Consider the following 26538-nt stretch of genomic DNA (forward strand, 5'->3'; position numbering starts at 1 on the left):
TCTGATTTAGAAAAGCTTGTCATACAGACAAATAACATACTGCAGCTGAAAACAGTGAATATATCTACCAACACTATTAAAGCAGAAGTGAAGACAAAGAACTGTAGAAACTCTCTGAAATCAACTGCTGATGTCAAAAGACTGTCAAACTGTTTTTCTTTGAGAAACTGATAGTATACAGTACTCATGCAAATTTTTAGAAACACAAAATTAGGTTTCCTACGTTCCAAGACAATTTGAATGAAAAGGATAGTGGTAGCTAATTTGCCACAGTCAGAATTTTATCTAAACAGGAACAGTAATTTACACAGTGCATTAGCATTTGAAAGAGCAGGCCTGATTCCCAGGAGTGCAATTCTGGTTTTGAATTGGTTTAAATTCAATGAAATCACCAGATTAACAGAATAGTTTCTGTAATTCAACAAATTTAGCATTGGATCACAGACCGCATAATATAAAAATACTTTGAACTCATGCATATTATGTTGTCCTTAAAATGTTGCTGATTCTTCTCTTACAAAGTGAATATATTTTTCACTAAAGGGAAAATAGAAGACAAATTGAATCATGCACTGCTTAATACACCAAGAATTTTTTACTTTATATATTTCTGATGATTCGTAGTCTTTCAGCAATAACACAAATTCACAAATAATGCTAACTGAGAGTTGCAGAATTGTCCAAAAGACTGTAATTCTAGCTCCTGATGTAGAACTCAGCTTAGGATGTCCACAGTGGTACTTGGCATCGCAATAAAGTGAAAAACAAAGGACAGTAAGGAAGTTTTACTGTGGGATACAAGATGCTCTACGAAACAAAACTCACCATCTCGTAAGAGCAGCATGAAGGTGAAATTGGCAAGCGCATGCAGTGTCTGACTCACTGTGCCTGACTGAAGTACACGGTCTCTTTCGTGCAGCCGAGAAACCTTGCAACAGTTACATGAATATCCATATCCATATCCACAAAATGGTCCAACCCCTTTGCTCAAGCAGGGAAACCGAGAGAAGGGTGCCCAGGATCATGTCCAGGCAATTTTGAAGATCTCTAAGGCGAGAGGCTTCATCACCTTTCAGTACAGCCTCTGGCATTGCTCAGTCAATCCCAAATCGAAAAAGAAAAATTGAAGTACAGACTTCCTGATGTTCAGGACAGACCTCTTACACTTCACTGTGCGCCCACTGCCTCTTATCTGGTTACTAGGAACCACTGCATAGTCTGGGTCTCTCTGAACACTTGAGGTGTTTAAAAGCATCAACAAAATTAGCCTGAGCCTTCTACTCTCTAGGTTGAATAGTCCCAGATTTCCCAGTCTTGGAATGGAAAAGATGCTTATCATCCTGGTGACCTTTGGTTGTACTCTCTCTAGTATGTTCATGTCTCTCTTTCCCTGGGGAGCACACAGCTGAAGACAAGTAAGGATCTAAAGGCTTAAACTTCCTAGTAAATCTACTGAACTCAGAGGACGATGAGGATTTTATATTCTGTTCCAGCCATTATTTTCTCCCTCCAGTATAACACACATGGGAAGGTGGAAAATAATCTACTTCTGAAATATACAACAAATAATGTAAATTGCCAGATATGAAAATCCTACAATTATTGGTTACCCCTGAAAAAAGTTGGAAAGGCAAATAATGCTGCTCCCTCATCCTAAATTTCCACTTGATCTGCGATTCCTATCTGATTCCAGGTATTTTATTGTGCCCCACATGCTCAGCATGGTGTTATCCATCATGGTGCTGGATATGGACAGACACTCACTTTTGCGAACACAATAAACATTTCAATTCATTTCAGTATCTTAGCTACTTCACTGCAAAGTCAGCCATTTAATCTTAAACCACAAAGTAACAGATTATCTTCCATTTTGTTTCTTCTGCTCAGCTGTGACATTACCATCAATTCATGTAAGTTCTATATTGATAAGGTTCTGTAAAGCATTGTGTTAGAAAATGGAATAGGCATTATACACAGGAAACTGTATAAAGATAATACTTACACTTTGAGGTTTAATTTGCTCTTAATCCATAGTGTATTCAATTCTTACAGTTATCTATTATCTTTCTAATGTAACAGGAAACTAAGAAAAAGCAAAAACCGCAGAAAAAACACTTCTGTTTTCTAATATAAAGTGAAAATATCTCAGTTCAATCAATACAGTTATAGTACTGTACAACAAATTTCACGTTAGAAATAAGCTACTGCATGTTTTAATGCTCTGCAGCCTCAAGAGTTACAAGACGGAATGAAAGCCTCCGGTAGGAAGGTACCTCTTTTCTACTTTTCAAAGAGTTTGATTTCAACTTACTAAGACCAGAAATTCATTACTGTTAGTATTCAGATGAGACAAATAATGTCTTGTATGTAAAGCACAGGATAATCTGTAGCAGCACTTGCAAATCAAGTGCAGAAGTTCACAATAAAAATTAAAAAAAAAGTGAAAAAAGTGACATCAGTTTTTCAGAACATACATATATATTTTAAACAGATTAAAAACAAAAAAAAAAAATTCAGAAGAGAAACCCAAATTTTCTCCTCAGAGATGGTTCACGTGACTTTCAAACGTTCTTTCTAGAATTTTTCAGATGTGTCTGCCAAAGTTCATATTGTAAAACTTGCCGAGTAGTAAGTTCAGCTACATAGCAGATATGTTTACAATGCTGAAAAAAAATATGGCAGCTGAACACAAGTAGTGCAGCATTTAGCTCAATATCATCTCAATTTTTTTAAAGTTGTTAAACCTATCATAATTAATTGTATCTCTTTTCCTACATCATTCACCTAGTTCCGAGAAATTTTTTACTGCATTTATACCAAATCTGATCTATCCTCTTGTTCTCTATCCTTTATGTTTTCAGAAATGCTGGTGCTGGTGATACTGGAGCACATCCAAAGTATCTGAAGATTGCCTGGAATGAGTATCAATTCAAATGTTTTAATTTCCTTAGCCATTGTACAGTTAAATGTCAGTATATTAAAAGTGAACAATATTCTATTATTGTGTATCAGAAATCAAGTGGATCTTTCACAGATGAAAAGAAGCTATGCACTACTATTTAAGGTTTTCATTTGAAGAGGTAGGCAAGAGAGTTAAAAAGAGAAAAGAAAGCCAGAAAAGAAACTATCTTAAACCAGTCAGGAGTTCTGTCATTTATAATGCCAGACAAGGTTTATGGGAAAGAAGTTACACAAGTCTGATCTGTAAGATACAGCACCCTTATGAGATTACCAAGCCCTCTATTTTTCTGTCTGCATGGACATCAACGCACTGTCAACACACTATTTCCAAATGTCAGCTGTTCAAGCAGTCCACTGTTTCAAAATCAATAGCTATACATGTACTAACATACAGAAACTGAGAAGCTTATTAAGTGTCCGCACTTCATCGGTCCACACTCCTGTGGACATAATTTTGAGCTCTGAATCTCTATGTCTGATCTTCATAAATTTCTTCCCAATTGTTCTTTCTTTCCACAGGCCTCAATTTCTAACAAATTCAGAAATAAAGGAAAAAACCCTTTTTCTCTGAACTATCCCAGCATTTATTGCACCACTGAAAGCCACTTGTCACAGGACAGATAATGTCAGTAGTAAAGAAGACTTTTCTTGAAGCTATATGCCAACCACTGACATTCAAAGGCCCCAAAGCACTACCTTTTTTTCCCTACAAGTGCAAAAAATCTCTCCAACATTACCACATTTTAAATTGATGTTCCCTTCAGCCTGCCTGTAGAGGAAATAATTTCTGAGGAGCTGCCCAGCTAAATCCCATTGGTTCTGTATCTCAAAGGAGGATGAAGCAAATTTGTTCTGTCTCTCAGCAGCCTTACAATAATACCCTCAGGACAATTTGTATTCTTACCCCTACACCTATGCTGCAATCAGTTCACTTCGTATTGGACAACTTCCAAGATAATAGATGCCTATGTGGCTTCTGATCTCGGGAAGACATATAAGCTAGAAAGGATCATTCAGAATATCAGTAAGTCCGTATTCAGCAAGAAAGAAGGGATAATTGGCAAGCCTATGCTCACCGTGTATGTATACACCGGAGTGTGAGTCATGAGTTACTGAAGTTTTCTTAATTTTGTAGAGGTATAAAGTGAGCATTTGTCAGCAGGGACTGAGGTAGAGAATTGCAAAGAAAGTCTGTCTGAGAAAAGGCTTTTCTTAAATTACACTGATATGATTCTGGTAGGTCTGCCTACAAATACTATTAAGTAAAATGAGCTCAAATTAATTACAAAGAAAGGAGAAGATAATAATTTGGGGTTCTGTGAAATTTAGGTGCACACTGTGAAATGTTGTATCCTTCTTGATAATTTCAGTGATGTATTTCAGCTGTCAGAGTTCCAAATAGTCCTATTCCTCCCTCTTCTGATAATAGTGATTTTACAGTATTGACAGACACAAAAAGATAGAGCGTAATCTACACTGTCCTGATGGCAAAGGCTCTCTTGGGTGCAGTACTGAAAGAAGATACTTAAATTAGCATCAGCGCAATTCTGCTGATTAAGGTTAAGGTTGCCACATATCATTGTGGGTGTGTCAGAAAACAGTGTCAGACCCAAAACACACAAATCAAGCTACTTGTTATGCAAAACTTCCTTGTTCCTGCTTTTGACAGGTGCAGTATAGATGCTGTTTTAATCTACATGTCAACAATTTTTTATAAGTAAAATTATGGCATTCTATCAAGACCCGAGGAAACCATCATAACATGGTCTGAAAAACAAACACATGGACTCCTGAATATCTATCTCCTAACACCTAATCATACACACTTCTCTTCCACATCCCTCAAGATGCTGTTGCATGATAATGAACATTTACAGCAACATTCCATCAGCTGAAAGAGCATTTAGGATGTGTCGGGCTTTTGGCTGGCAGAGATCATTTTTGTCACAGAGGCTCATAAGATGTTCTCCTTTGGATTTTTTATGGAAACAGTGCTGATCACACAGCCACGTAAGAGCTGCTTCCATAGGAGCCAAGCTTCCATAGACTCAAGAACGTTTCTACTTCTTATGCTCTTCTTCATGCCAGAATGCTGGAGCTGCACAAGAAGTTGGGAGGAGACACAGCCAGGACAGCTGGCCCAAACTGACCAAGTGGATACACCAAACCACCCAATGCCAAGCTCAGCAACAAAAGCTGAGCTGCAGAGGGAAGAATGAGGGCATATTGCTTGTGACAGTGTTTGTCTTCACAAGAAATTTACATGTGATGAGCAGTGCTTCCCTAGAAGTGCCTGAGTATCTATCTGCCTGCCTGTGGGTAGCAGTGAATTAATTTCTTGGCTTGTATTGCTTGTGCACACAGCTTTTGCTTTACTTTGTAAACTATCTCATCCTATGACTTCTCACACTTCTGCCCTTCCAATTCTCTTCCCAGTCCCCTGTGGGGACAGTGAGTGAGTGGCTGTTCAGTGCTTAGCTGCCTCCCAGAATTAAACCACAACTGGAAGGTATTCAATTTATTGCTTTTAATCAGTAAAGTCCATTTTGGGTTGTAGGCATGACAACTCACAGATCAGCTTACAATCTGTGTGGAGACTCCCTAGATTTATAAACTTGATAGTAAACTAAAACACAGTGTAGATACGTCACCAGACAGGATGAATAAGTACTCTTATTTTTATTCACCTAGTTTGCCTGACAGCCACAAGGTGAAACCATGACAGCAAACAATTCTGTTTAAAATGGCAATTGGAGAACCACAGTAATTAGTTGGGCAAATGGCTGGAAACAATGTTTGGCATTTCATTAGAGATCTGCTCACCTCTCCTGTAATCAGACATACTCACATAGTCACCATTAGGCAAAGCATGTTCATCTGTAATCTCTTTTTGTTTTTCTCTTCCTTGGAATAAATATAATTTGGTGAAACCTTTCTTTCCCCAGTTACATATGCTGCAAGGCCTCCTTGTTTAGCTGAGATTTCAATTGCATAAAAAACATAGGAATAACTGCATCTTTAGCTCTAATTTCAAGTTTCATATATGCACACACGTGTGTGTACAGTTATACTTGCTAGTAAGCGATACTGACAGCTACAATGTATAGAAAAGCAAATAAATAAATAAACAGTTAAATAAATCTGACTGAGAATATTAATTTACAGCAAATTGCCACACTGTACCACTGAAGATATGGCCATCAGGCATGAAAAAGAATTGAGCAGGCCAAAGACCTGAGGTACTTCCTGATGCGGAATTGGTATACTGACATCTGTCCTGTCGAGCTGGACACAATCCCTTCTGTTGCTGAACTAGCAGCTGTGTGACAAGCTAGAGTACATCAGTCCTTCAAGAAGTAGCAAGTGGCATGCTGGTTGTTTCTCGGAAGGAGTTACTCCGGACTGAAGCATATGCACTCCACCCCTTGCATGTTGGCATGGTTAAGGTAACTGCCGCAGCTGCCATCTCACATCCTTTAAGATATCACACACTATCCCTTCACGGCAGTCTTTCTGTCATTTAAAGAAGAAGCTGTCCCTCTGTTTCTGACAGAAAATATGTACCTATAGACACTTCTTTGCACCCTCTAACAGTTACCAGATAGAGAGAAAGCTGGCTTCTTAGCACACCAAAATGCTGCTGTCTAACAGAAATTTTGACAAGGCAGAAATCAAACACAGTACAATATTTCAAGCAAATGCTTGAAATAAAAGGAATCTATATTGCTACACCTATATATCTGACACCTGCAGCTAATAAATCCTGATCTATATAGTAAATGTCAATGCAAACAGTAAAAAATACATATGAGAACAGAACAAAGTACACCCTGATCGGAAGTTATTGAATGCTTACATGCAAACAGTCTCAAGAAGCTTTGAGACTGAAATTTCCCTGCTCCCTGTTTTCCTTCTTAAAAATAAATCACTGTGTCTGAACACTGGAATTGTGGTCTATTGTGAGCTGAGCTGAAATTATGTAGAGGATTCAGCATATACTGGGAAAGCAGAAAGCTGCTGCTATCTTTGTGAGCTAGTTGAAAAGTGAAAACAGATTAGAAAAATAAGTTCTTCAATAGGCAGCAACATTGCTTTCACACCAGATTTGATGAATAAGTCCTCCCGGCGGCACTAACACCTGATACGCACATTGCATGGATTAGCAAGTTTTAGTCCAGGCAGAAGAAAAAACATTTTTTTCCTCCCTTCCAGTAACGGCTGCAGGTGTATTATCTAATGAAAACACAACAAGATTTCTCTAAGGAATGTGAAATTCGTTTGGTGTTTCCATCAAACAATTATATGTTGTTCATCCACTATCTAGGAAGCACTGAGGCATATCCAGACCTGATTACATTTATTCTTAGCTCAAGATCAGAATACCCCACTAGGGTGGCAAGCAGTTTCTCATCGCTGCCATACCATGATGCAGACATATACAAAAGAGGGGTTTCTAATAACAATACAGCCACATTTGCTTAATATCTTGATCATCCTAAATCAAAGTTTGATCATTAATGGAGCCTTTCAGAGTGTTTCAAATTAAAGGATAAATTTTTTAGACATGTAGTGAGGAATTGCTAACTGTTTTCTATTAACGGCAGTGGGAGGGAAACAGCTCCATCCCCATATACTGCTCTGAAGTGTACCCTCTCAAAATGCTGTATTTTCAAAAGGCAGACAACTTTTCAGTAACTATGAAGCTTCTAACAACAACAGTATCATTTCCGCCGATGCTATCTGTCAGCTAATTCTACCTCCAGGAAAACATTAGGCCTGCAAAAAACAGAATAGCTCAAAGACATCTTTGCATTAAAGGAACACAGAGGAACCCCTGCTAAGGGTTGTATCTCTGGAAAAATATATTAATAAAGTATATATTCTTATGCACTGGTGTGTATGCCAGACTCTCCACCTCTGCATAGGGCAAAGTAAAACCAGTTTGGCAACACAAAGCACTTCTGCAAGCCAGTGTACCCTGGAGGCTCTAACTTCCAGAGATTTATCCGGAGATACACCAGAAAATAAGCTCAGCATAGAGAAGTCTCAGACATGCTTGAAGGTTAAAAGAGGATCAGTCATACTGCAGTGCAATCATCATGAAGCACCTGATGAACAGAACAAATGTTATCATCCAATCTACTCATTATAAATGAGGAAGGAAAAGGAGTATTTTCACAATTGTTTGCAAATTCTGTTCAGATCCACTAAGTTCACAATGTAGTCCTTTACAGTTCTGAAAAACATGGCAGCTTATATAAGTGCATTAGGGAAATAAAAATCTCAACTGCTTTTTAGAAATGCAGTAAACTACACATTCTCCTCCCTGATGATTTTTATCATTAATAATGTAATCTCACAAGCTAAACATCAGAAGGTGTAAACAAGTTGTTAGAACTGATTCATGAGAGCTATTCTTCCCATTACAGCAGGATTTTTCTATTCAGCAAGGAATTTTTACAAGTTATCTCTGAGAGACAGATAAGGATACATGGAATTCCCTCTCTCATCTCCTTTATTAAATACATATTTCTCATTTAATTAAAAGTCTTTGTAAGATTACTTCTGATACATTTGGTGAAATGGCAAAGACTAATTAGAACAACCACCATTCGGAAGCCCATTAGAAAAGAATCAATCTCAGCAGCAAAAGTAACAAACACAAACCAAACATTAGAACATTATCTCCTCAAGGTCAAAAGAAGTAGTTCAAGATGTTCCATCTCGCTAATCTTCAAAAACAAAAGGTGAATAGCAAAACAAACCAACCCCTGTGTAAGAAAGTACTTACCACGATGTCTTCAGGAAAAGTATCCCGACTAAAAGAGCCATCATCAAACATGACTTCATAGAAAAGCTGTGATGTCACTCCAATGACTCTGCAGCTGTAGTATCTTGTATTCCGATGTTTTGCGATGACTGTCTGCCCAACTGTAATGGTCTTCTCACATGCTTTAGTTCTCTTGAAAAAAAATATAGAAGCAATTTTAAAATACCAGCTTACTCATCAGAATTGTACCAAAGTTAAAACTGAATGATAAATAACACTCAATAAAAAAAACTTTAAATGCAAAATTGCTCCTTACCGTCATGATCATACAAATTTAACAAAGGTTTTCATTTCTCAAGAATAACAAATTGCAGCGCTCAAAAATATCTTTATACCTTCTCACCATTTCACAGTAGAGAAAGAATATTAATTAATTAATTGAAGTTCTTGAAGCATGGCAAAGATAGACTGTGGTCTTGCATTGTTTTAGAAGGTTTTTTTAAATCTTGTACTGTGACATGATTTCTCATAATTACTTTGCTATTTTCTGAATGAGATAAAAAAAAGTGTAATGCATCTTCAGCTCATGTCAGAGCTGTCTACAGGAGTAGAACATTTGCTTGAAGACTTTAGACAACACTGATCACTCTTCATTTACTCATTTAGTACATCAGTACCAATAATTTTTTCTCATTTTTCACTTTGCATTCAATAGAACTAATTATGTCAATCAGATCTGTGTTAGGGCTGATAAATTATGCAGCAATTCTACAGCAATAATTGTTTTTAATGTTTTTTATAAATAATAGAACCTTGTAAATCAGCAAATACTTAGAAGCTCACATGATGCTGACAGTTGTTAAGCATCTACTTCCAACTGAAGTATACCCAGGAACTTTAAAAAGCAATGTTCTTCACCAGGAAAAAAATATGCAGGTTGCCTCTTATTTATTTCCGTGGAAAATACGACACAAAGAGCGCAATAACACTGTTTAGTAGAGCTTCTCATTCTGGTCAAACACAGAAAGAGCTTCTTCCCTGCAATTTTGACTGTTTATTCATTACTTACAAAGCTCCAGTTCTTCAACCAAGACAAACTAATTGTGACCAGTTGAACTTTTCTTACAGTAGAAGATACAAAGGGGACAGATGCAACAGCATACAGAAAACACTTATCATTTTACTAGAAATACTTACATAAGGAGATTGAAAAAATCTTATGACATATGCTACAATAACTACTGATTTACCTAAAACTGCTTTTCAAACCTTCTGTGGCAATGGATTCTTCAATAAATATAGAAATCTAAAAGGGTCTCTGGAGAATCTGGAAAACTCTTTTTAGCATTAATATCAAAGGGAGAACAAAACACATCACCAGTTCTTTCTGTTAGACTCCAAACATTAATAGTAGTGTCAATGCATTTGGAGAAAAAAAAATAATAACTGACATCTTCCACTTCTGTGGAGATTGTAGTCACTATCATGCCTCTTTCTTGCACAAGTTTCTATGATTTAAAAATTTTAAATTTCTCTGCTTCTACAAACCAAATAGGAGTATTCTGTGCCATTTCTGGAGACAGCACACTAAATCTTTGTGTGTCAGAATTCTGCCTGACATAAGCATTTGGAGGATTTAGCTGAGCTCCCCTCAGAGAAAAAAATCCAATACTGTTTCTAAAGTTTACTTCAAAATAGTGTTTTGATCATATATATAAAGGATTCAACAATTTACCTGGATTTTCCATTTTACATAGCTACTTATGTAGTTAATTCTGTTACTTAGTTTAACTGCAGAGGAGCAGAAGAAGGAATAAACCATTTACTGTTGTTGCCACAGGAGTGCTAACATGTCAGTTAGCATTTCTTATCCAACCTTGAAACATAAGTAAACATAAATGTTCGTTTACCAAGCAATTCTTGACTCCAGTCTATTCAGTTACTTGAAAAAAATCAGAAATTTCAGAGAGTATTAATTCTATCACTCATATGAAACAACTGAAAGTAGAAGTTTAAGATTACACCACAATAATCTGAGGAAAATATTACAAGGCTTAAATGTATTAAACTTGGAAAATGGAATTATTTTGAGAAGATGGACTGGAAAAATATAGTAAGTCAAGAGACAATACAGGCTTATATGTGAAAAAATATTCGGAGGAGGAATGTCAAATCTTATTAGAACAAATAAGAATGAAAAAGAAATGCATCCTAGCTCAAAGAGATAATTTTTTTAGTTTATTGTTTAGTTATCTTGTTAGAATTCTTGATTTATTTTCCAGAAAAAATATTGACAAGCATACTCCAACAACATATTGCATGTCCCAGGAAACATTTCCTGTCAGAAAATCCTAAGAATTTATTGATGTTAAGAATGTTATTTTTGATCAGAAAGGACAGTTGTTATGTAAGTCTATCAGATTAAAGGAACAGCTGTGGTAGTTACCAGATTATTGAGAAAGCTGGTTTAAAAAGCATGATTTTAACAGTACCTAAGCCAAGGATGAACTAAGATAGGAGCAGATATACAGAAAACAATGAGATGCAATGTAAAAAAAGTTAACCTCTCCTTTCTGCAGACCTCAAAAAAGACAAGAGGGAAAAGACTTTCTCCTGAATTTTCTGTATTTCAGGACTGAAAAATCTTGTAAAATAAAATAAGTATGTATACAGATGTATATTGAATACTGACGGGTAGCTAGCCAGAAATAGTTAGTTAGTGGATATCCAAATATCTAGATACCCTCCCTGACTGCAGTTTGTGGTGGAAGATCCTTGCAATTCTTATTCAAATACAATAAAGATTTATTTAATTAGGAAACATGAACATGAGAAACATAACCCTCCCATCATCATTTTCTGCTCATTCCTCAGAACTGCAATTTGGGCATAGAAATGATGCATGACATTTCAAAAAACATGCCAGTTCATGATTTTTGACTCATTTGTCTTTTCTATGGCATGCCTCTAGACTCCTGAAAATGTTGAAGCGGGCAGCAATTAGCAGACAGTAGCATTGTATTCACATGTATTCAACAGAAAAAGGATCTACAGTTTCCCCTTTACAGTGTCCTTTCATTCACTGTATGCTACAGAGATAAAAACTGTTCAATAATAGCAAATGATAATTTAAAGCAGATCAGAAGCAAGCGTGTAACTGAGGCTTTCTATATACGTCTTCTGATTGCACTTTCAAAATGAAATATCACAGATGGACACATTTGCTTCCAGCAGACTTTCTCAGACCTTCACTGCTGCTTTTGCTAATCCTGTATGAATTCTTTAGTGTTTTTTTTTCCCAACAGTATTGCTACATATAACGTCTTTTTCTCATTGTCTTGTGCATAATAGAGATTTAATCAAAATAAGTCCATGTGGAGCACCTATTCTTAACAGTAGTTCCAAGTGTTCTGGTAATCTGATGACAAAAGATGTGAAGGATACATTTCATGCCCAGAAATAAACATCGTTTGACCGTGGAAAATTCAAAAAACATGACCTACTGTCTTTCGGCAGCAAATCACAGATCCTACTTTGTAATTTGCATACTTGCACTCTGATTTACAAGAACAAATTAATATAGAGTGCAACAGGAATAATTCAAACCATTCAGCACTAAACAGCTTTTCTAGCTAGCAAACCTTTGTATCATTTCTAAAGCTGTACCTTCAACAAATACAAGACATATACTTAGTTTTGAATTTGCATATATAAAAAATGTATTTTTGAAACTTCATCTCAATATTAAAAAAATCAAAGTCTTAATGTGTGTATTTACTTCATTTGACATCACTATCTGGATACAAGAGTAAGGCTTTTCCTTTTAATTGCCTTTATGATGATTTTTCACCAGAAGACTTGCAAGTATTTTCCTTGGCTGACATTAAAAGAGCAGTCTAGGAAAAAAAAGTGTAGATAACTCAAAAGGAAAATGTGAAAAAGAGTTGTGAAAATGTATCAAAGAATGATTTCAACACAATTGTATGAGATTGCAGCAACAAATTATCTTGATAAAAATTTCACTTTATCATTGCAATAAGTGCTTGCCTGAGGTGAAAAATTTTTATCTCACATAGTAAGTTTGTGAGTTTCCTGTTGAGCAACTTCCTTGATTTACATTAAATACTATAGATATAAGCCACAATTTTTCCTGCTCCTCTTGGTTGCTGAGTTTTGTGTTGTTTGTTCTTTTTTAAACTTGAAGGAAAACAGCAATCAAAGATATTCCCTGAGCATTTAGGCACATATTCACATCTAGAGGCTTTGTTAGTGGAACATTGGACAACTGTAATTTTGTTTCCTTGAAATGGGGAGAAATAGCATCCTTGCTTTATGTGGAGTGCTTTGAACTACTAAATAGAAGGAGAAATTTATCCTTGCTGAAAAGAAGATGTATTTGACTCCTGCAAAAATTTGCAGAGTGAATCTGCATGTCCTTTGTTCTGTTTGTAAACAAGGAAATGAAAATAGACAAAAATCTGACACTAGAATAAAGATGTATAGTTGTACTTAATAGTGAAGAGCAATATAATGTCTGCACAGAAGACCAGCTAATAGTAAAGAAAGGTATAACAAGAAAAACAATGACAATGAAAATCCCAAACCTTAAAGGCATGACTAGGTAATTCAAAAGGTAGAAATTAAAAACCGATCATAAATAAATCCTTGACACTTTTGCCACAGTCTATTGGCAATTCAGCTTACTTAGAACATTAATACTGGGGGCTGCTGGGGTGGGCTCTGTGAGATGAGCCCAGCAGCTGCCCCACAGCAGATCACAGCTGCTGCCTGTGGGAAGCCCATGTAGATGAATTGGTGCAGGAAGGGTGGCACCCCATTAGAGGGATCTCACGTGGAGCTGCAGCAGAGTGTGACCATGGAGGAACAGCAGAGAAAAAATGCTATGGACTGACCACAGCTTCCACTACTAATTCCTTTGCACTGCTCGGGGAGGGGGGTGTAAGGAAGAAGAGTGTGGATGGAGGGAAAGTGCTTTTAGTTTGCTTTTAGTTCTCACTGCTTTGCTGTCAGTAATTGGCAGTAAGTTAAATTAATCTTCCCCAAGCTAATTAATTAATTAATTAATCTTCCCCAAGCTAAGCCTGTTTTGCCTGTGTCAGTAACTGGTGAGCAATCTCCCTGCCCTTATCTCAACCCATGAGCTGTTTCGTCCTATTTTCTCTCCTTGCCCTGCTGCAAAAGTGAAGTGACAGCGGTTTGGTGGGCAACAAGCAGCCAGCCAGGCTCAATCCACTGCATTCATGGCTAACTGAAGATTACTACAGAAAAACTCTCTTTAACAAAATGTTTGGTCCTCCCAAACTCAGGTCCAAGGAAAAACAAAGAAAGAAACACACACTATTTTTCCTTCTCTTCAGCACATCTGACGTTGATTTGAGCCAAGTGAAAAAAGATAATGAAGATTTTTTTTCAAAAAGGTGAGCTCAGTTTCACTCCAATCAATTTTGAATACCATCCACACAAACACTTTAAAACAGCTACACAAAATCTTCTTTCTTCACACTTTTTTTCTGTTTGATGCTACCAAATACAAGTCCTGAAAATCTCTGAGAATCTGGGGGGAATCCCTCCCACTTTATTACCATTGTGTTAAATGGAACAAGGATGCACTTAATTTCTAAGCTTTCAAAGTAACAGCTGTTTTAAAGTTTTTTTTTTCCTCTTTTAGGGAAAGTGCATGCTAAAAGTCAAATGACAGTGCTGAAGCCTGCAATATTTTATATTAGATAGAAAGTATAAATTTGCTTAAATGATCTACATGTTTTTCATTAATATCTTGTAGGTATTTTTATTAATAACTAGCATGGATATAGAGTTACCAGAAAAAAGAAAAAAAAAGAGAAAAGAAAAAAGTCTGTTTAGGATAGATTTACCACTTGTTTAGCACTATACATAGAAGAAATAATCCATAACAGCACGTTCAGTATCATAAAAAAGAATAGGTGAAAAAAATAACTTGTCATTTTCAGGGAGAATAAGGGTCTGCTAGTGTAATAGACAAATACATTACAGGAAGTTTGGAAAACTGAGGGGCTAGAGCAGTAGCCACAATATATACATGAAGTGGATACAAAAGAAAGCATATTGTAGAAAAACTTATTTGATCAAGTAATGACTTCCCAGCTATTGATGAATATCTCACTACCTGGAGTAATTGTTCAGTGTCTGAAAAGAAATACAATTAAACATTTAGGAAGAACAGCTGTATTTTCATTGGCCATGCTTTGGTCCAGTAATTTTCAACTAGTGAGTAACATTTTCTAAACAAGCCAAGAACTTTAAGTTACAAGTACAGATAAAGGTTGCAGTTTGCTTGTGTTTTAAACCAAACTCATTTTTATAAAAAATGTATGAAGACATAATAACAATGCAAAGTGTACTGGCTTTATATGCTTACTTTTTTTTTTTTTTTAAAACAAAAATCTTTATAACACATAACATTTCTGGGGAGATTTTAAACAGGGACATACGATTCATTTGCCTTTTTATGAACTATCAGCAGACTGAAACTCAGGACTGGCTCACCACTCTAGTTGGGAGGCATTTTATTATACTTAAAAGGAGATCTTATGTTCCAGTAGTCTTGTTCTTAGGATCAAAGGTTCACTGACAGTCTCTTGAAAGAAAGATATACATTATACATACATAACTGGGTTTATTTCAATTTTAGTGTATAGAGGAGATTAAGTACATATTAAAATAAAGAGTTTGAAATTTGAGAATTTTCAACTTCACCAGTGTATCAAGTTATTTCTTCAATGATATCACAATAAGTTCTTCTAGTTTGCTAGGAAAGAAAATACACTCTTAAAAGCCCAAGACACACTGCAAGATTTCTCTGAAATAAGTAACAATTCATTAAGAATTTATCTTTTAGATAATAAACCTACGAGACTGTGGTAACTAATTCTTCTTGTTTCTCATCTAAAATCAAAAGTGCTTCCTCAGCATCGGCTAGAAATAAAAAGATATAGAAATAATATGAATTTTCATGACATATCACTGCTGCTTTTCCAGATGAAATAATGATTATAACTGGATATTTGCGTGGCATTGCTTGGCTGTGGTACAAAGAACTTACATATACACCACAACCCTCGATATCTGAGAGCATTTGAAAGATACTATGATCTGGGTATTTTCAATACATTCCACACTAACAAAACAGAGAACTCAGACACTTATGCTGCTGTCAAAACAACATATTCAACAATGAGTCTAATGCAAAAAAGTTCTCAGCCTGTAATACTCAGAAGTAATCTGAGTATTACTTCTACCAGATAACATAATGAGAAAAAAACCTTCCAGATGAAATACTTTTTTATGCCCAGAAATATATCAGATGAAGCCATTATACATTATGTGGATCCCTTCTTTCATTTTCTCTGAAAACATATTTTAATTCTGCAATATATCATTAAACAAATTCCTTACCACATTTTGGTTGATCTTATGCCTGAAACAAGTGATGTAGACAACATATGGCCAGTCATCAGGCTCCATCAGCACTCCTGCAGCATGGGCACAGGTCACATGGAAGGAGGCTGGACAGCGTCCGTATGAACATTGAATGCAGGCACCAGAGGTTTTCTTAACTCTCTGTCTGCAGAAAATACATTTCTGTAGAAAATAAAGAGAATATTTACCATACTACCACAATTCCACTGGTATCTGCAAGCATCTCTAGGACTGAAGAATTATTTATGCTTCATTGCTTACGTTTTATACCTCATAATGAGCATAGTGAAAGAATAAACTTTTATGAACTGCAAGGTAACTTCATAATATGAGAATTGATATATAGTGCTTTTGTGTTTTTTTTTTAATGTAAACTCAGTCTGTTTTGGTTCTACAGTAAGAAAACTGATAAATAGCCTTATAGAAGTTTAATTTCAAATTCCATACACTGCTCTGAAATTAACCTACACCTCTTAAGCTACGTGAACTGAAAAGCCTTTATATAATTTTGCACAAAGTGAGTGCAAGATTCAAAAATAAAGAGAGTATTCCCACAGAAAAGCAGGGCTAGAGAGGACTTTCAAATATCATTTAACTTAGCTCCCTACTTTGAAGTTGGAATAAGTACATATATTGTTAGACTTTGGAAGACTGCTAATCCAAAATGGTCATGCAATGGTTTCTACCACACCCTCAGATAATGTGTTACAATTAGAAATGCTTTATTTATCTCATGCCTTCACATAATTCCACAGCTGAAGGCTGTTCCCATGTCCCTGTTCATTTTTTCCAGTCTGGTTTTTACTGGTTGTATATTTCAATATGCAGGTAATTATGTAGGTCGTAATTCTCCACTTCATTTATAAAAACATTATATCAAAAGCCTTACTAGTGCCAAGACATACCGTATTTATTCCTTCTCCCAGAATGGAGGCTACATCAAAATATTGTCATTATTATTGCTGTGATTCAGATTTCTTACTGGCTCTGCCTCAAACTTTTTGTTAGTAAGCCACCCATATGAAACAAATAAATGGCTGCATACAAGGTAAAGTAAATTTCAAAAAACAGCCCACCATGCCAGTATCTTGCCACCAGAAGATACTAGCAAACATGCTAAATCAAATAATTACTTCATTATGTCTGTGGTAACCGTGTTATACTGCATATGTGAATTACCTTCCAACAACTCTCATCATGGCTAACAAAACAATGCTTACAATTGAAAATCATAAAATTAGTGCAGCTGTTAGAGACTACAGAAAAAAAAATCTACTATAATTTGAAAGCATAATGTTAGTGTAGGGATTCCTTCCATGATTTTGTCTGCCTACTCTGGGAACAGGATTAAAAATAATTTTGATTTATTTTCTACTGTATAATTAATACTTTAAAGCATTTCATATTAATCTACACCAAATTCTTATTTCCAAGTTACTAGATAGAGTCATGGAGTCATAATTTTGTGTTATTGGTTATCAATTTCTATATTCTTAAGAAACCTGCAGAAGTTTTACTGCATGAGTTAGCACTTCTTTATTTCAATGGCTTCTGGCACTTGGTGATTGATATTATGATTTCTGTAAGCTCTAGACTTGTCAAGTTCATCAGTCATGCAACATTCTAGTTCATGCATCACTCTGAACTTTCAATACTTTCCAATTCTACCCTTACAGTCAACCCCTGAAAGCCAAGAGTCTGAATGGCTTTGCAAAGCAGAATCAAGAGCAGCATCTGACATCCAGTTAAAAGTTTTGTCCGTTGTTTGCTGAATGGTCCTGATTAGCATGCTATAACAGCATTAGGTCTGAAAGACTAGTAAGATGACTTCACCATCCACATAAATGTCCCAGGCCCTAACTGATTATGCTGACAACACATTGAGTGTTTGTATTCATGTGCATGAAGACATTTTCAGATACATAAAGCAACTGTTTCCTGAAGGAGCTTGAGGAAATTTTTGTAGGTACAAATTCAGAACTCAGTAAATTGGAATTCCAGAATGAAAACAGAACTGAAATCTATCATACTTTAATATCCAGACACTGAAGTCATAAAAATACATGGCTCATTTTAGTTTTTTTACACAAATTCACAAGTCAGCTTAACCAAAATAAGAATGAGTGAAGTAAGAAATGAATTAAATAAACTAATTTTTTCTTAATTTTATCTACAAAAATGGCTACATGTATTGACTAGAAAAAAAAATGCAGATCGAACGAAATACAAAGAATGGGGAAATGATAACAAACCAGCACTGAGAAGGTAAATGAGCAGTAACTTAGGGAAGTACGTTATTGCAGGAAGTGACTCTTTAAATCACTGGCTGCATGAGTAAGGGCCCAAATACACAAGTGTTATGATGTAGCTGAAAGTTTATTCTGCATGTAAGAAAAATTCTGAATGTCTTCTTTCAGTAAGTACAAGAACAATCAAGTTTGCTAAATAGTGAACCATTTCTCATTATTTTTATATGCTCTGTCCACTGTGTAGCAGTGAAAGTAATGATGTGGATGTACATTAGATTTACATTGTCTCCAACCTACACATGAATTTGGAAAAGTACATACATGTGTAAATAAAAGGCACGTGTGCCAGCAATTTCACAGCTTGCATAACTGTATCAGGCAATGTTTCCCCACTCAAAGTTATGAAATAAAGCTTCTTCATCTTTCAGAATGAAAGCCAATTAATCTACAGTATTCGATTAATTAAAAAAAAAACAAAAACAAAATAAATTATAAAAATCTGCTTTGCATAGACTTTTGGAAACTCAGCTGAGCTACATACCAGACTCTATATATTAACAGCCATGTCTGACCATACTGGCATGTCTTTCCCTCTGTAGCTTCTAAATGAGAATGTGTTTCTTACCCTATCACTTGGGGCTTGACTGTATATGAATTCAAACAGACTTTTTCATCTTTTGTTCCCATGCTGACACATTTTTGTATTTGTTATAGTCTTTCATGACCAAAGAAAGTGATACAAATGTTTTGTTCCGCTTCGTTTAAAAAAAATATAATCGAGAAAAAAGAAGAGATATCATGCAACCACTGGAAAAGACATCAAAATTCTGAGAGAAGAGAAGGAATCAACAGTTGTAAAGAGGGAAGTTTCACCCTTATTCTCTGCCCTTGTCTGAAGTCTGATGTTTCTAAATTTCAAGTATTACTTAGAATGGAACTGATCGTTAATCAATCTTGCAGAAGATAGAATCTTAATACTTTTCTGTCTGAGTTAACCTTGTATTTAGATACATAAGCTTCCTATTTGTGAAAATAAAAAGCTTGACATGTACACATTTGCTAAAATAAACCTGTGTTGAACATATCCAACTGATAGTTCTTCACTAGCCTAAAACTTGTCCCTACTAGATCAAGTAAATTCAACATTCTACATAACTAAGAAAAATGTAATTTTGAGTTAATGCTTCCTAAATACTACTGAGAAGCAGAAACAGTCAGGGAAGTGGCTCAAGAGCAATCTTAATCAGAGATCCAGATACAAAATGAATTGGGGAATAAATATTTTTTTTTATATAACTGGAGATTAAGAATATAGGACAGAAAAATGTATTGCAATTTTCTAGATGGTGAAATGACCTCTTTTTGCTCCCAAAGTGAAAAATATTCAGTCATAAATGGATTTCATAATCATGGAACAGCTCTTTAATATTAACAGGCTGCAAATACATAAACAGAATGGATTTTAAAGAACTCATTCTGAGAAAACTGGATGACAGTATTTTGCTGAAGACAGACTGCTGATAGCTTTCATAATGATTTTTATGCATTCTTACATAAACAATCTGATATTACTTCTCTTGAATAGAGTAATATTTACAAAAAAAATCTCTGTATATCCAGTCCCTAACAGGATCATGAGTTAAGCACAGTAACACTGCTTTCTGAAGCAAGGATTTATGAAAGTAAGTACAGTCTGATGGTTGTGGCAAAAGGGTGGGACTGGATTTTAGGAAAGAATCTGGAGTACTGATTTCTACGTGAAGTATTTCTATACTTTTGCAAGAAGAATGATTTATGTAAGGAAACTCTATGATTCTATGATCAGCGAGCAAGTTTTCTTCAAAACCATCTTTCAGAATACAAGGTCAGCACTTAGTTTTGGCTGAGAGCATAACGTGTTTCTGTGGAAACACTCACTGCTCTTTCCTTTTTATCATTCCTTTTATTCCAGATAAATTAAAACAACGCTGAATACTACAGCTATGAATCTGACAGAGTTTAGAATCAGAATCTGTAAAGAAAAACAGTTTTTCAGATCATTCATCATCTACTCCACTTCTTTGTTCAACACTTTCACAATTATATAACACCAACAAAGTTGGTAGACAAAGAGTCGAGAGACTATTTTGCATCCTTCTGGTATTTCAAACATAAAAACTGATATGTTATGGGAAAGAATAAAACAATGATTGAAGGAAATGGTTTGTAGTTTCCTACTGCTCAGCATGCCTAAAGTGTGGGATATTCCAAAATATTGATAAACAATATTTAAATATAGGTGAAATTGTTTTACTTATACTTTCCAGAGAGAAGTAAACATGACATAATGTAGCATCAATAAGAATCAACTATTTTCTAATACCTTTGAAATAATGTAGATTTAAGACCACTCTGCATGTCTGAAGTTGCTAGTCATGACTTTGAAATTATGTTGTTTAGTTTTGAATGAAGCAGGAAGAGATCATAAAATTACAGCAAATACACATACTGCTTTAATATAAAGTGTTAAGAACAGGTAAGGGAGTTAATCATAGAATTACAGAATCACTGTTTTGGGTGGGAAGGGACCTCAAGGATCATCAACGTCCAACCCCCCTGGCACAGGGAGGGCTGTCAACCTCCAGATCTGGTACTAGGCCAGGTTGCACAGGGTCCCATCCAACCTTGAACATCTCCATGGACAGAGCATCCACAGCCTCTCTGTTCCACCACCTCACCACTTTCTCTGTGAAAAATTTCCCCTTGATATCTAATCTAAACATTCCCTCCTTAAGCTTGATTTACCAAAAGCAATGAATAGATACATATACATCTACTGTTTCAATGAAACTGCTGGAATTCCAACAGATCACACTTCATAGGAAACAAAAGACAAACTTACATTGTAGAATTTTTAAAACATTAAACAAATCAACAAAAACTTAGATCTTCTGAAACACAAATTGTGTGACTGCAATAGAAAAATCCGCACTCCCTAGGTTAAAAGACAGTCAAAAAAAAACCAGAATACTTGATGAACAGGTTCATATTTTACAAAGTACCTTATAAGGTCCATGTAATCTTCTTAACTAGTAGAAGATAAACTTTTGAGGCAAAAAGGAAGAAATAAAAGACCTTGTTAGAGCTTAAACTGTTGTCCACGTAGCATTACTCACCACAATAGCCATGAGTATGCTATATTTAATATTTAAGGAAGTAATTTATTTGTATTTATTTCCAGGATGCTATTTCACCATTAAGATATCTGCAAAAAGGCAGCTCCTCCTCAGGCTGAACAGACTGTTTCTTCAGCCTTGTATGTCCCGTGCTCTAGCCTGGGCCACCTCAGTGAACTTCCACTGGACTTACTCTAGGATGTTAGTACCTTTCTTGTAAAGTGCAGCCATCGAACAAAAGGAAAGAGTGGACCAACCACTGGAGCCTGATGGCCCAGGATGGCATTTGGCCATCTCTGCTGCAAAGGTATCTATTCTCAAAATCTCATCCACCATGATCCACAAGCCTTTTTCTGCAAATGTGATTCCAGTTTTTCCAGTTTCTAGTGACAGACTTTGTCAAGCTTAGAAAGAGACAAAGAATGACTACCCAAAATAAAGAGTTATAGAAGACACGTAGAACTTGCTAACTCAGAAGATTCTTGAATAGACAATGAGTAAATTATTTTAAGAAATTGCATGGCCATTTCAGGCTCCACCTCTTCATGAATTGTCATTTAATGCAAAGTACTGTGCTAAAAAGTGGTATCATTATTTACAGACTGTGCACAAGAGATCACTGTCTCTGCATGGTTTATTTTATAGTGCTTTATGTGAATACATACAAACACACATAGAGAATTCAACATTTTAATAAGAGAGCAGTTAAAATTAGAACACTGTGATGTGGCACTGAAAGGATTATATTCTTTGCAGTATCCTGCAAGCGATTTACTGAAATGAAAAAAAGAAAGTCATTATCAAAATAAAGGTACTACCATCTCTTATATAATGGATTCTCCATCTCCTTAGGATAGCTAGTCTACATGCTGATGTCGATAAACTAAAAAGATACACTCTTTGTTTAGAATAAACCAAAATAAACTAAAAAAGCAATTCTGTAGAATTGAAGATATGTATGTTCAAACGTTCAGAAATGAGAATCTTGTCAAGCTCAAACAGAAACCTCTAATGACAATACAAGTACACATATCAAAGCTTCATCTACCTACTAGCATGACAGTAACATGCTGTCTTGTGTCTTAAAAGATTAGAAAATGGGAATGGACTTCAGTACGTGTCCTCTGGGCAAAAAGGGGTCATGGCCAATTATGTAGGTGAATGCACTTTGCCTCTGGGAAGGAAAATATTACACTTGTGAAGCTCATTGAATGAGGACACAGCTGCTTGTCAAGTCATTCTCTGTTGAAGCTATTGTGGACAAAATATGCTATTAGAGAAAAGGGATAAGTACAGCAGTTTAGTGAGGTTATGCCACTTGGTTGGAAAGACCTGGCACCCCTACAGTAACTTCATTAAGTGTGCCATGCTATTTCCATACAAAAACAACAAACAAACAAACAAACAAACAAACAAAACCAAACAAAAATAAAACAAACAAACAAACAAAAACAGGGGAGAAAGGACTATTCCAGGGTGGAGTAGCTGTGGGCTTTTGAGTTGAGTTGTTTGCTTTTCAATTTTGGGAACAGTTCAAGGCACATAAAATTTAAACATGCATCACGGTCTCAGAGGAAAATGTATTTTTTTTCAGTTCTGAAAACCTTGGGGGACTGCTCAGCTTATGAAGAAAAGATTATTCATTAAGCCTTCAGCCAAAAGCCAGTCTATTTTTCAGCAAAACTGAAGTCAACATTATACCTCACTGGTAAATAGTGTCATCTGTGAACAGCCAGAATGATAAGGCAGTACAGAAAAGTTATGATATTCTTCAAAGACAAACTGAAATGTATTATGTATAAGAAGTTTAAAAAATTCCACAATCTAAAATGAATCAGCTTGTAGTATCTCGGAAACATAAGTTTTTTCTGTGTTTCCCTTATTTCTGGCTCTTAACATCACTTAATAAATATTTAGACTTGTTTGGCCCCACTGCAAACAGGGTGAGCAACATCTTGCATTTTTCAGTCATTACAAAAATTTGTCAAACCATAACTCTCTCTTAAAACTAAACATATTAACTATTCATATGATTGATGGTTAAAACATTCTCAGCAAAAATGCAGAAGCAAAAATTGAAATTGTGTTCTAAACATGTTATTTTTTCCCCATCTCTTGTTTCCTCCCATTGCTTTTCCATAGCAGATACAAAACAAAAGAACAGTATGATGGTTTTAACTTATCAGGTAGACAAATGACCTTCTGCGTCAAAAAATCTCACCAAGTATCATCTTTCTTGCATAAACTCAGAAGTATGTGGATGTCAGCACAGTCCAAGAGTTCCAAGTTTGCCATGGAAACAACATTCTTATTTCAAAATAATACAACTGCTCGATGTGGACTATTGGCATGAAAGCTTCCAATCCATGCTCATTGACAGCTTGTGGAGTGGACAGATGAGGCATGGAAAATATTTTAAATTAGTTCATTTATCTTGCTGAGACATGAGAAGAGACTGAGATTTTTTCATGCTTATAGGAAAAAAGAAGCAAAGAAATAGAGAAAGTAAAGGAGGAAAAGGAGAGAGTAGAAGGCAAACACAAAAAAAAGTGGAGTGGAAAGAAAGGAAAAAATGGAATTAGAATGAAAACGGGGAGAGGGATAAAGAGGAAAGAAGCAAATAGAGGAAAAGTAAGGTGAGGAAAGGTGAAATAAACTGTTAAACTAAATTAAACTAAATTTCACACATATGCATTCTGCGTTCATTAGAAAACATCCTTTTTTCATGGAGGCTCTTAAGAAAGAAAAAAGCTAATGTTAGCTAAATTAACTAACATTTATTTTCAATGTTTTTGCTTTTAGCTTCACAGTTTTCAGAAAGTAAGCCTTTTTTCTTTTTTCTTTTTTTAAATTTACTGCATTAAATGCACACAAATTTAAACTCTTTTGTCCTAAGGACTTTGATTACAGGTATTTTTCATATGTGAAGTATAATTTCCATCAGATGTCTCATAAATTACATTATTGGCATCCAAGATGAACAATACAATAGATCAAATACATAGTTATTGTAGGGTTTCTTCTTTGCTATAGATGTTACTGCAGCTCAAGACAAAGCAAGGAGATGGCTGAAGGACAGATTAATGTCCTGCAAGTCAGAACATTAATTTTGTTCCTGTATTTCTCTGTGGTTCTAATAATAGTTTGACAAACTTATGCAGTGATAGGCATCCTTCACTTTCACAATAATTTGCTGTGAGTTAGATCACTCTGTGGCTCTCTCTAAAAGGACTGTTCAGTACTGAAAAAAACCACCACATGTGGACCTAACATGTCTTACATGTAACATCAAGTTTGTAGAAGTTCACACTGGAAGCTTTAATTATGGCATGAACAGAAATTTACACAAGAACGCAGGCTGGAATGGAAAGCTTTCACATTAGAATCATGGGCTAGCATTACAATGGTCTAATTACTACATTATCAGCTCTAACTTGAAGTAAGTGGAAGCTTAGAATCTTGTTTACTTACTGCAATATAAAATATACTATAAAAGCACATGGAAAACTGAAAAAAATGCAATTCAAACATAATCTGAATAATGATAGAATCATAGAATCACCAAGGTTGGAAAATACCTCTAAGATCATTGAGTTTAACCATTCATCTACCACTAATATTTCCCGACTAGACTATGTTCCTCAGTATAACATCTAAATGTTCCTTGGATATCTCCAGGGACAGTGACTCAACCACCTCCCTGGGCAGCCCATTGCAGTGCCCGAACACTCTGTCATAAAAGCTTTTCCTAATATCCAACCTGGTTATAATACACATAATCATCCTAATAATGTCTTAGTTACTTTCAACATACCAACACAACACAGATGATACAACACTCAACCCTCACCAAAAAGGCCAAGAAGTGAACCACCTCACATACAAGATACATGAGAGCTATGTCATATATAATGCTTCCTATTTTATTATCTTGCTCCATCCAGAGGCAAATGTTGGTGGTTTGGCGTCGTGAGACAGATGGCAGCAGAGGGGCAATCTGAAAAAATGCTATCTGACATGAACATGCGTATGGAACAAAAATGTGTCACTGAATTCCTCCATGCAGAAAAAGACAGCACCCACTGAAATTCATCACTGTTTACTGAGTGATTCTGGAGATCAAACAATGGATATGAGCACAATGTGGCAGAGTTGGTGCATTTCAGCACTGGAAACAGCGACAGTGGGTCACCTCTGCTGGTGCAGATTTTTAGCAGCGCAAGCATGCAGGCTCTTGTTCATTGCTGGTGAAAATGCACATCTACTGGTGGGGACTGTGTTGAAAAATAGTGTTTTGTAGCTGAGAATTTGCTCTATTATACAGTATTACTGGATTCCTTGTTGTCATTTCCATGGAAATAAATAGGAGGCCTTACTTTTAGAACAAGCTACGTATGTCTCGTACAGCTATTTTCAATATTTAACTCAGATATTGATAAATAACAAAACGTATTCATTTACTTTTTACATATTTAATTTACTCAGTATCTTCTTTACCCAGATTTTCGGGCACAATGATTAGGACTACAAAGAGTTGGATTTTCTGGATTTATCTTTGACATTTCTCATTTTGTGCTTTCCCACACTGGGAACCATTTCACATCCTGGTGGACATGTAATTGATTTGCTTAGTGTTGCTATTTAGCAACGACTGCTACAAAGGGTCAAGATATACTCTCTCCCACTGCAACACTTAAGACTAGGGAAAATATTTTACACAAAGAAAAAGCAAAGAAGTCTATTTCTCTTAGTCAGATTGTGGTCTTCTATTTATTTTAAGGGAGTTCATTTCAGATCATTTTCAATATAGAATGTTTACCATTTGGTTGTAAAGTGTTTTGGTTTTGGTTTTGTTGCTGTTGTTTTTGTTTTCCCAGAAAGTAACATTTCTCACTGTGAAAGCAATTCATTAAATTGCAAAGCC

At 35.6% G+C, this 26538-nt stretch overlaps 1 protein-coding gene across 4 annotated transcripts in view; it reads right to left on the reverse strand.

The window, feature by feature from the left end:
• KDM4C (lysine demethylase 4C) overlaps positions 1-26538 on the reverse strand; it is a 299770-nt gene that overhangs the window by 18398 nt on the left and 254834 nt on the right. For all 4 annotated transcript variants that reach the window (XM_052700472.1, XM_052700471.1, XM_052700470.1 and 1 more), the window contains 2 exons: positions 16187-16372; positions 8753-8923 (listed from right to left, as the gene is read on the reverse strand). In XM_052700472.1, coding sequence (XP_052556432.1) covers positions 8753-8923; positions 16187-16372 — 357 coding nt within the window. The remainder of the gene's footprint in view (positions 1-8752; positions 8924-16186; positions 16373-26538) is intronic.

Source organism: Tympanuchus pallidicinctus, unplaced genomic scaffold, assembly GCF_026119805.1.
Source record: "Tympanuchus pallidicinctus isolate F22 unplaced genomic scaffold, pur_lepc_1.0 scaffold4, whole genome shotgun sequence".
Classification (NCBI taxonomy): domain Eukaryota; kingdom Metazoa; phylum Chordata; class Aves; order Galliformes; family Phasianidae; genus Tympanuchus; species Tympanuchus pallidicinctus.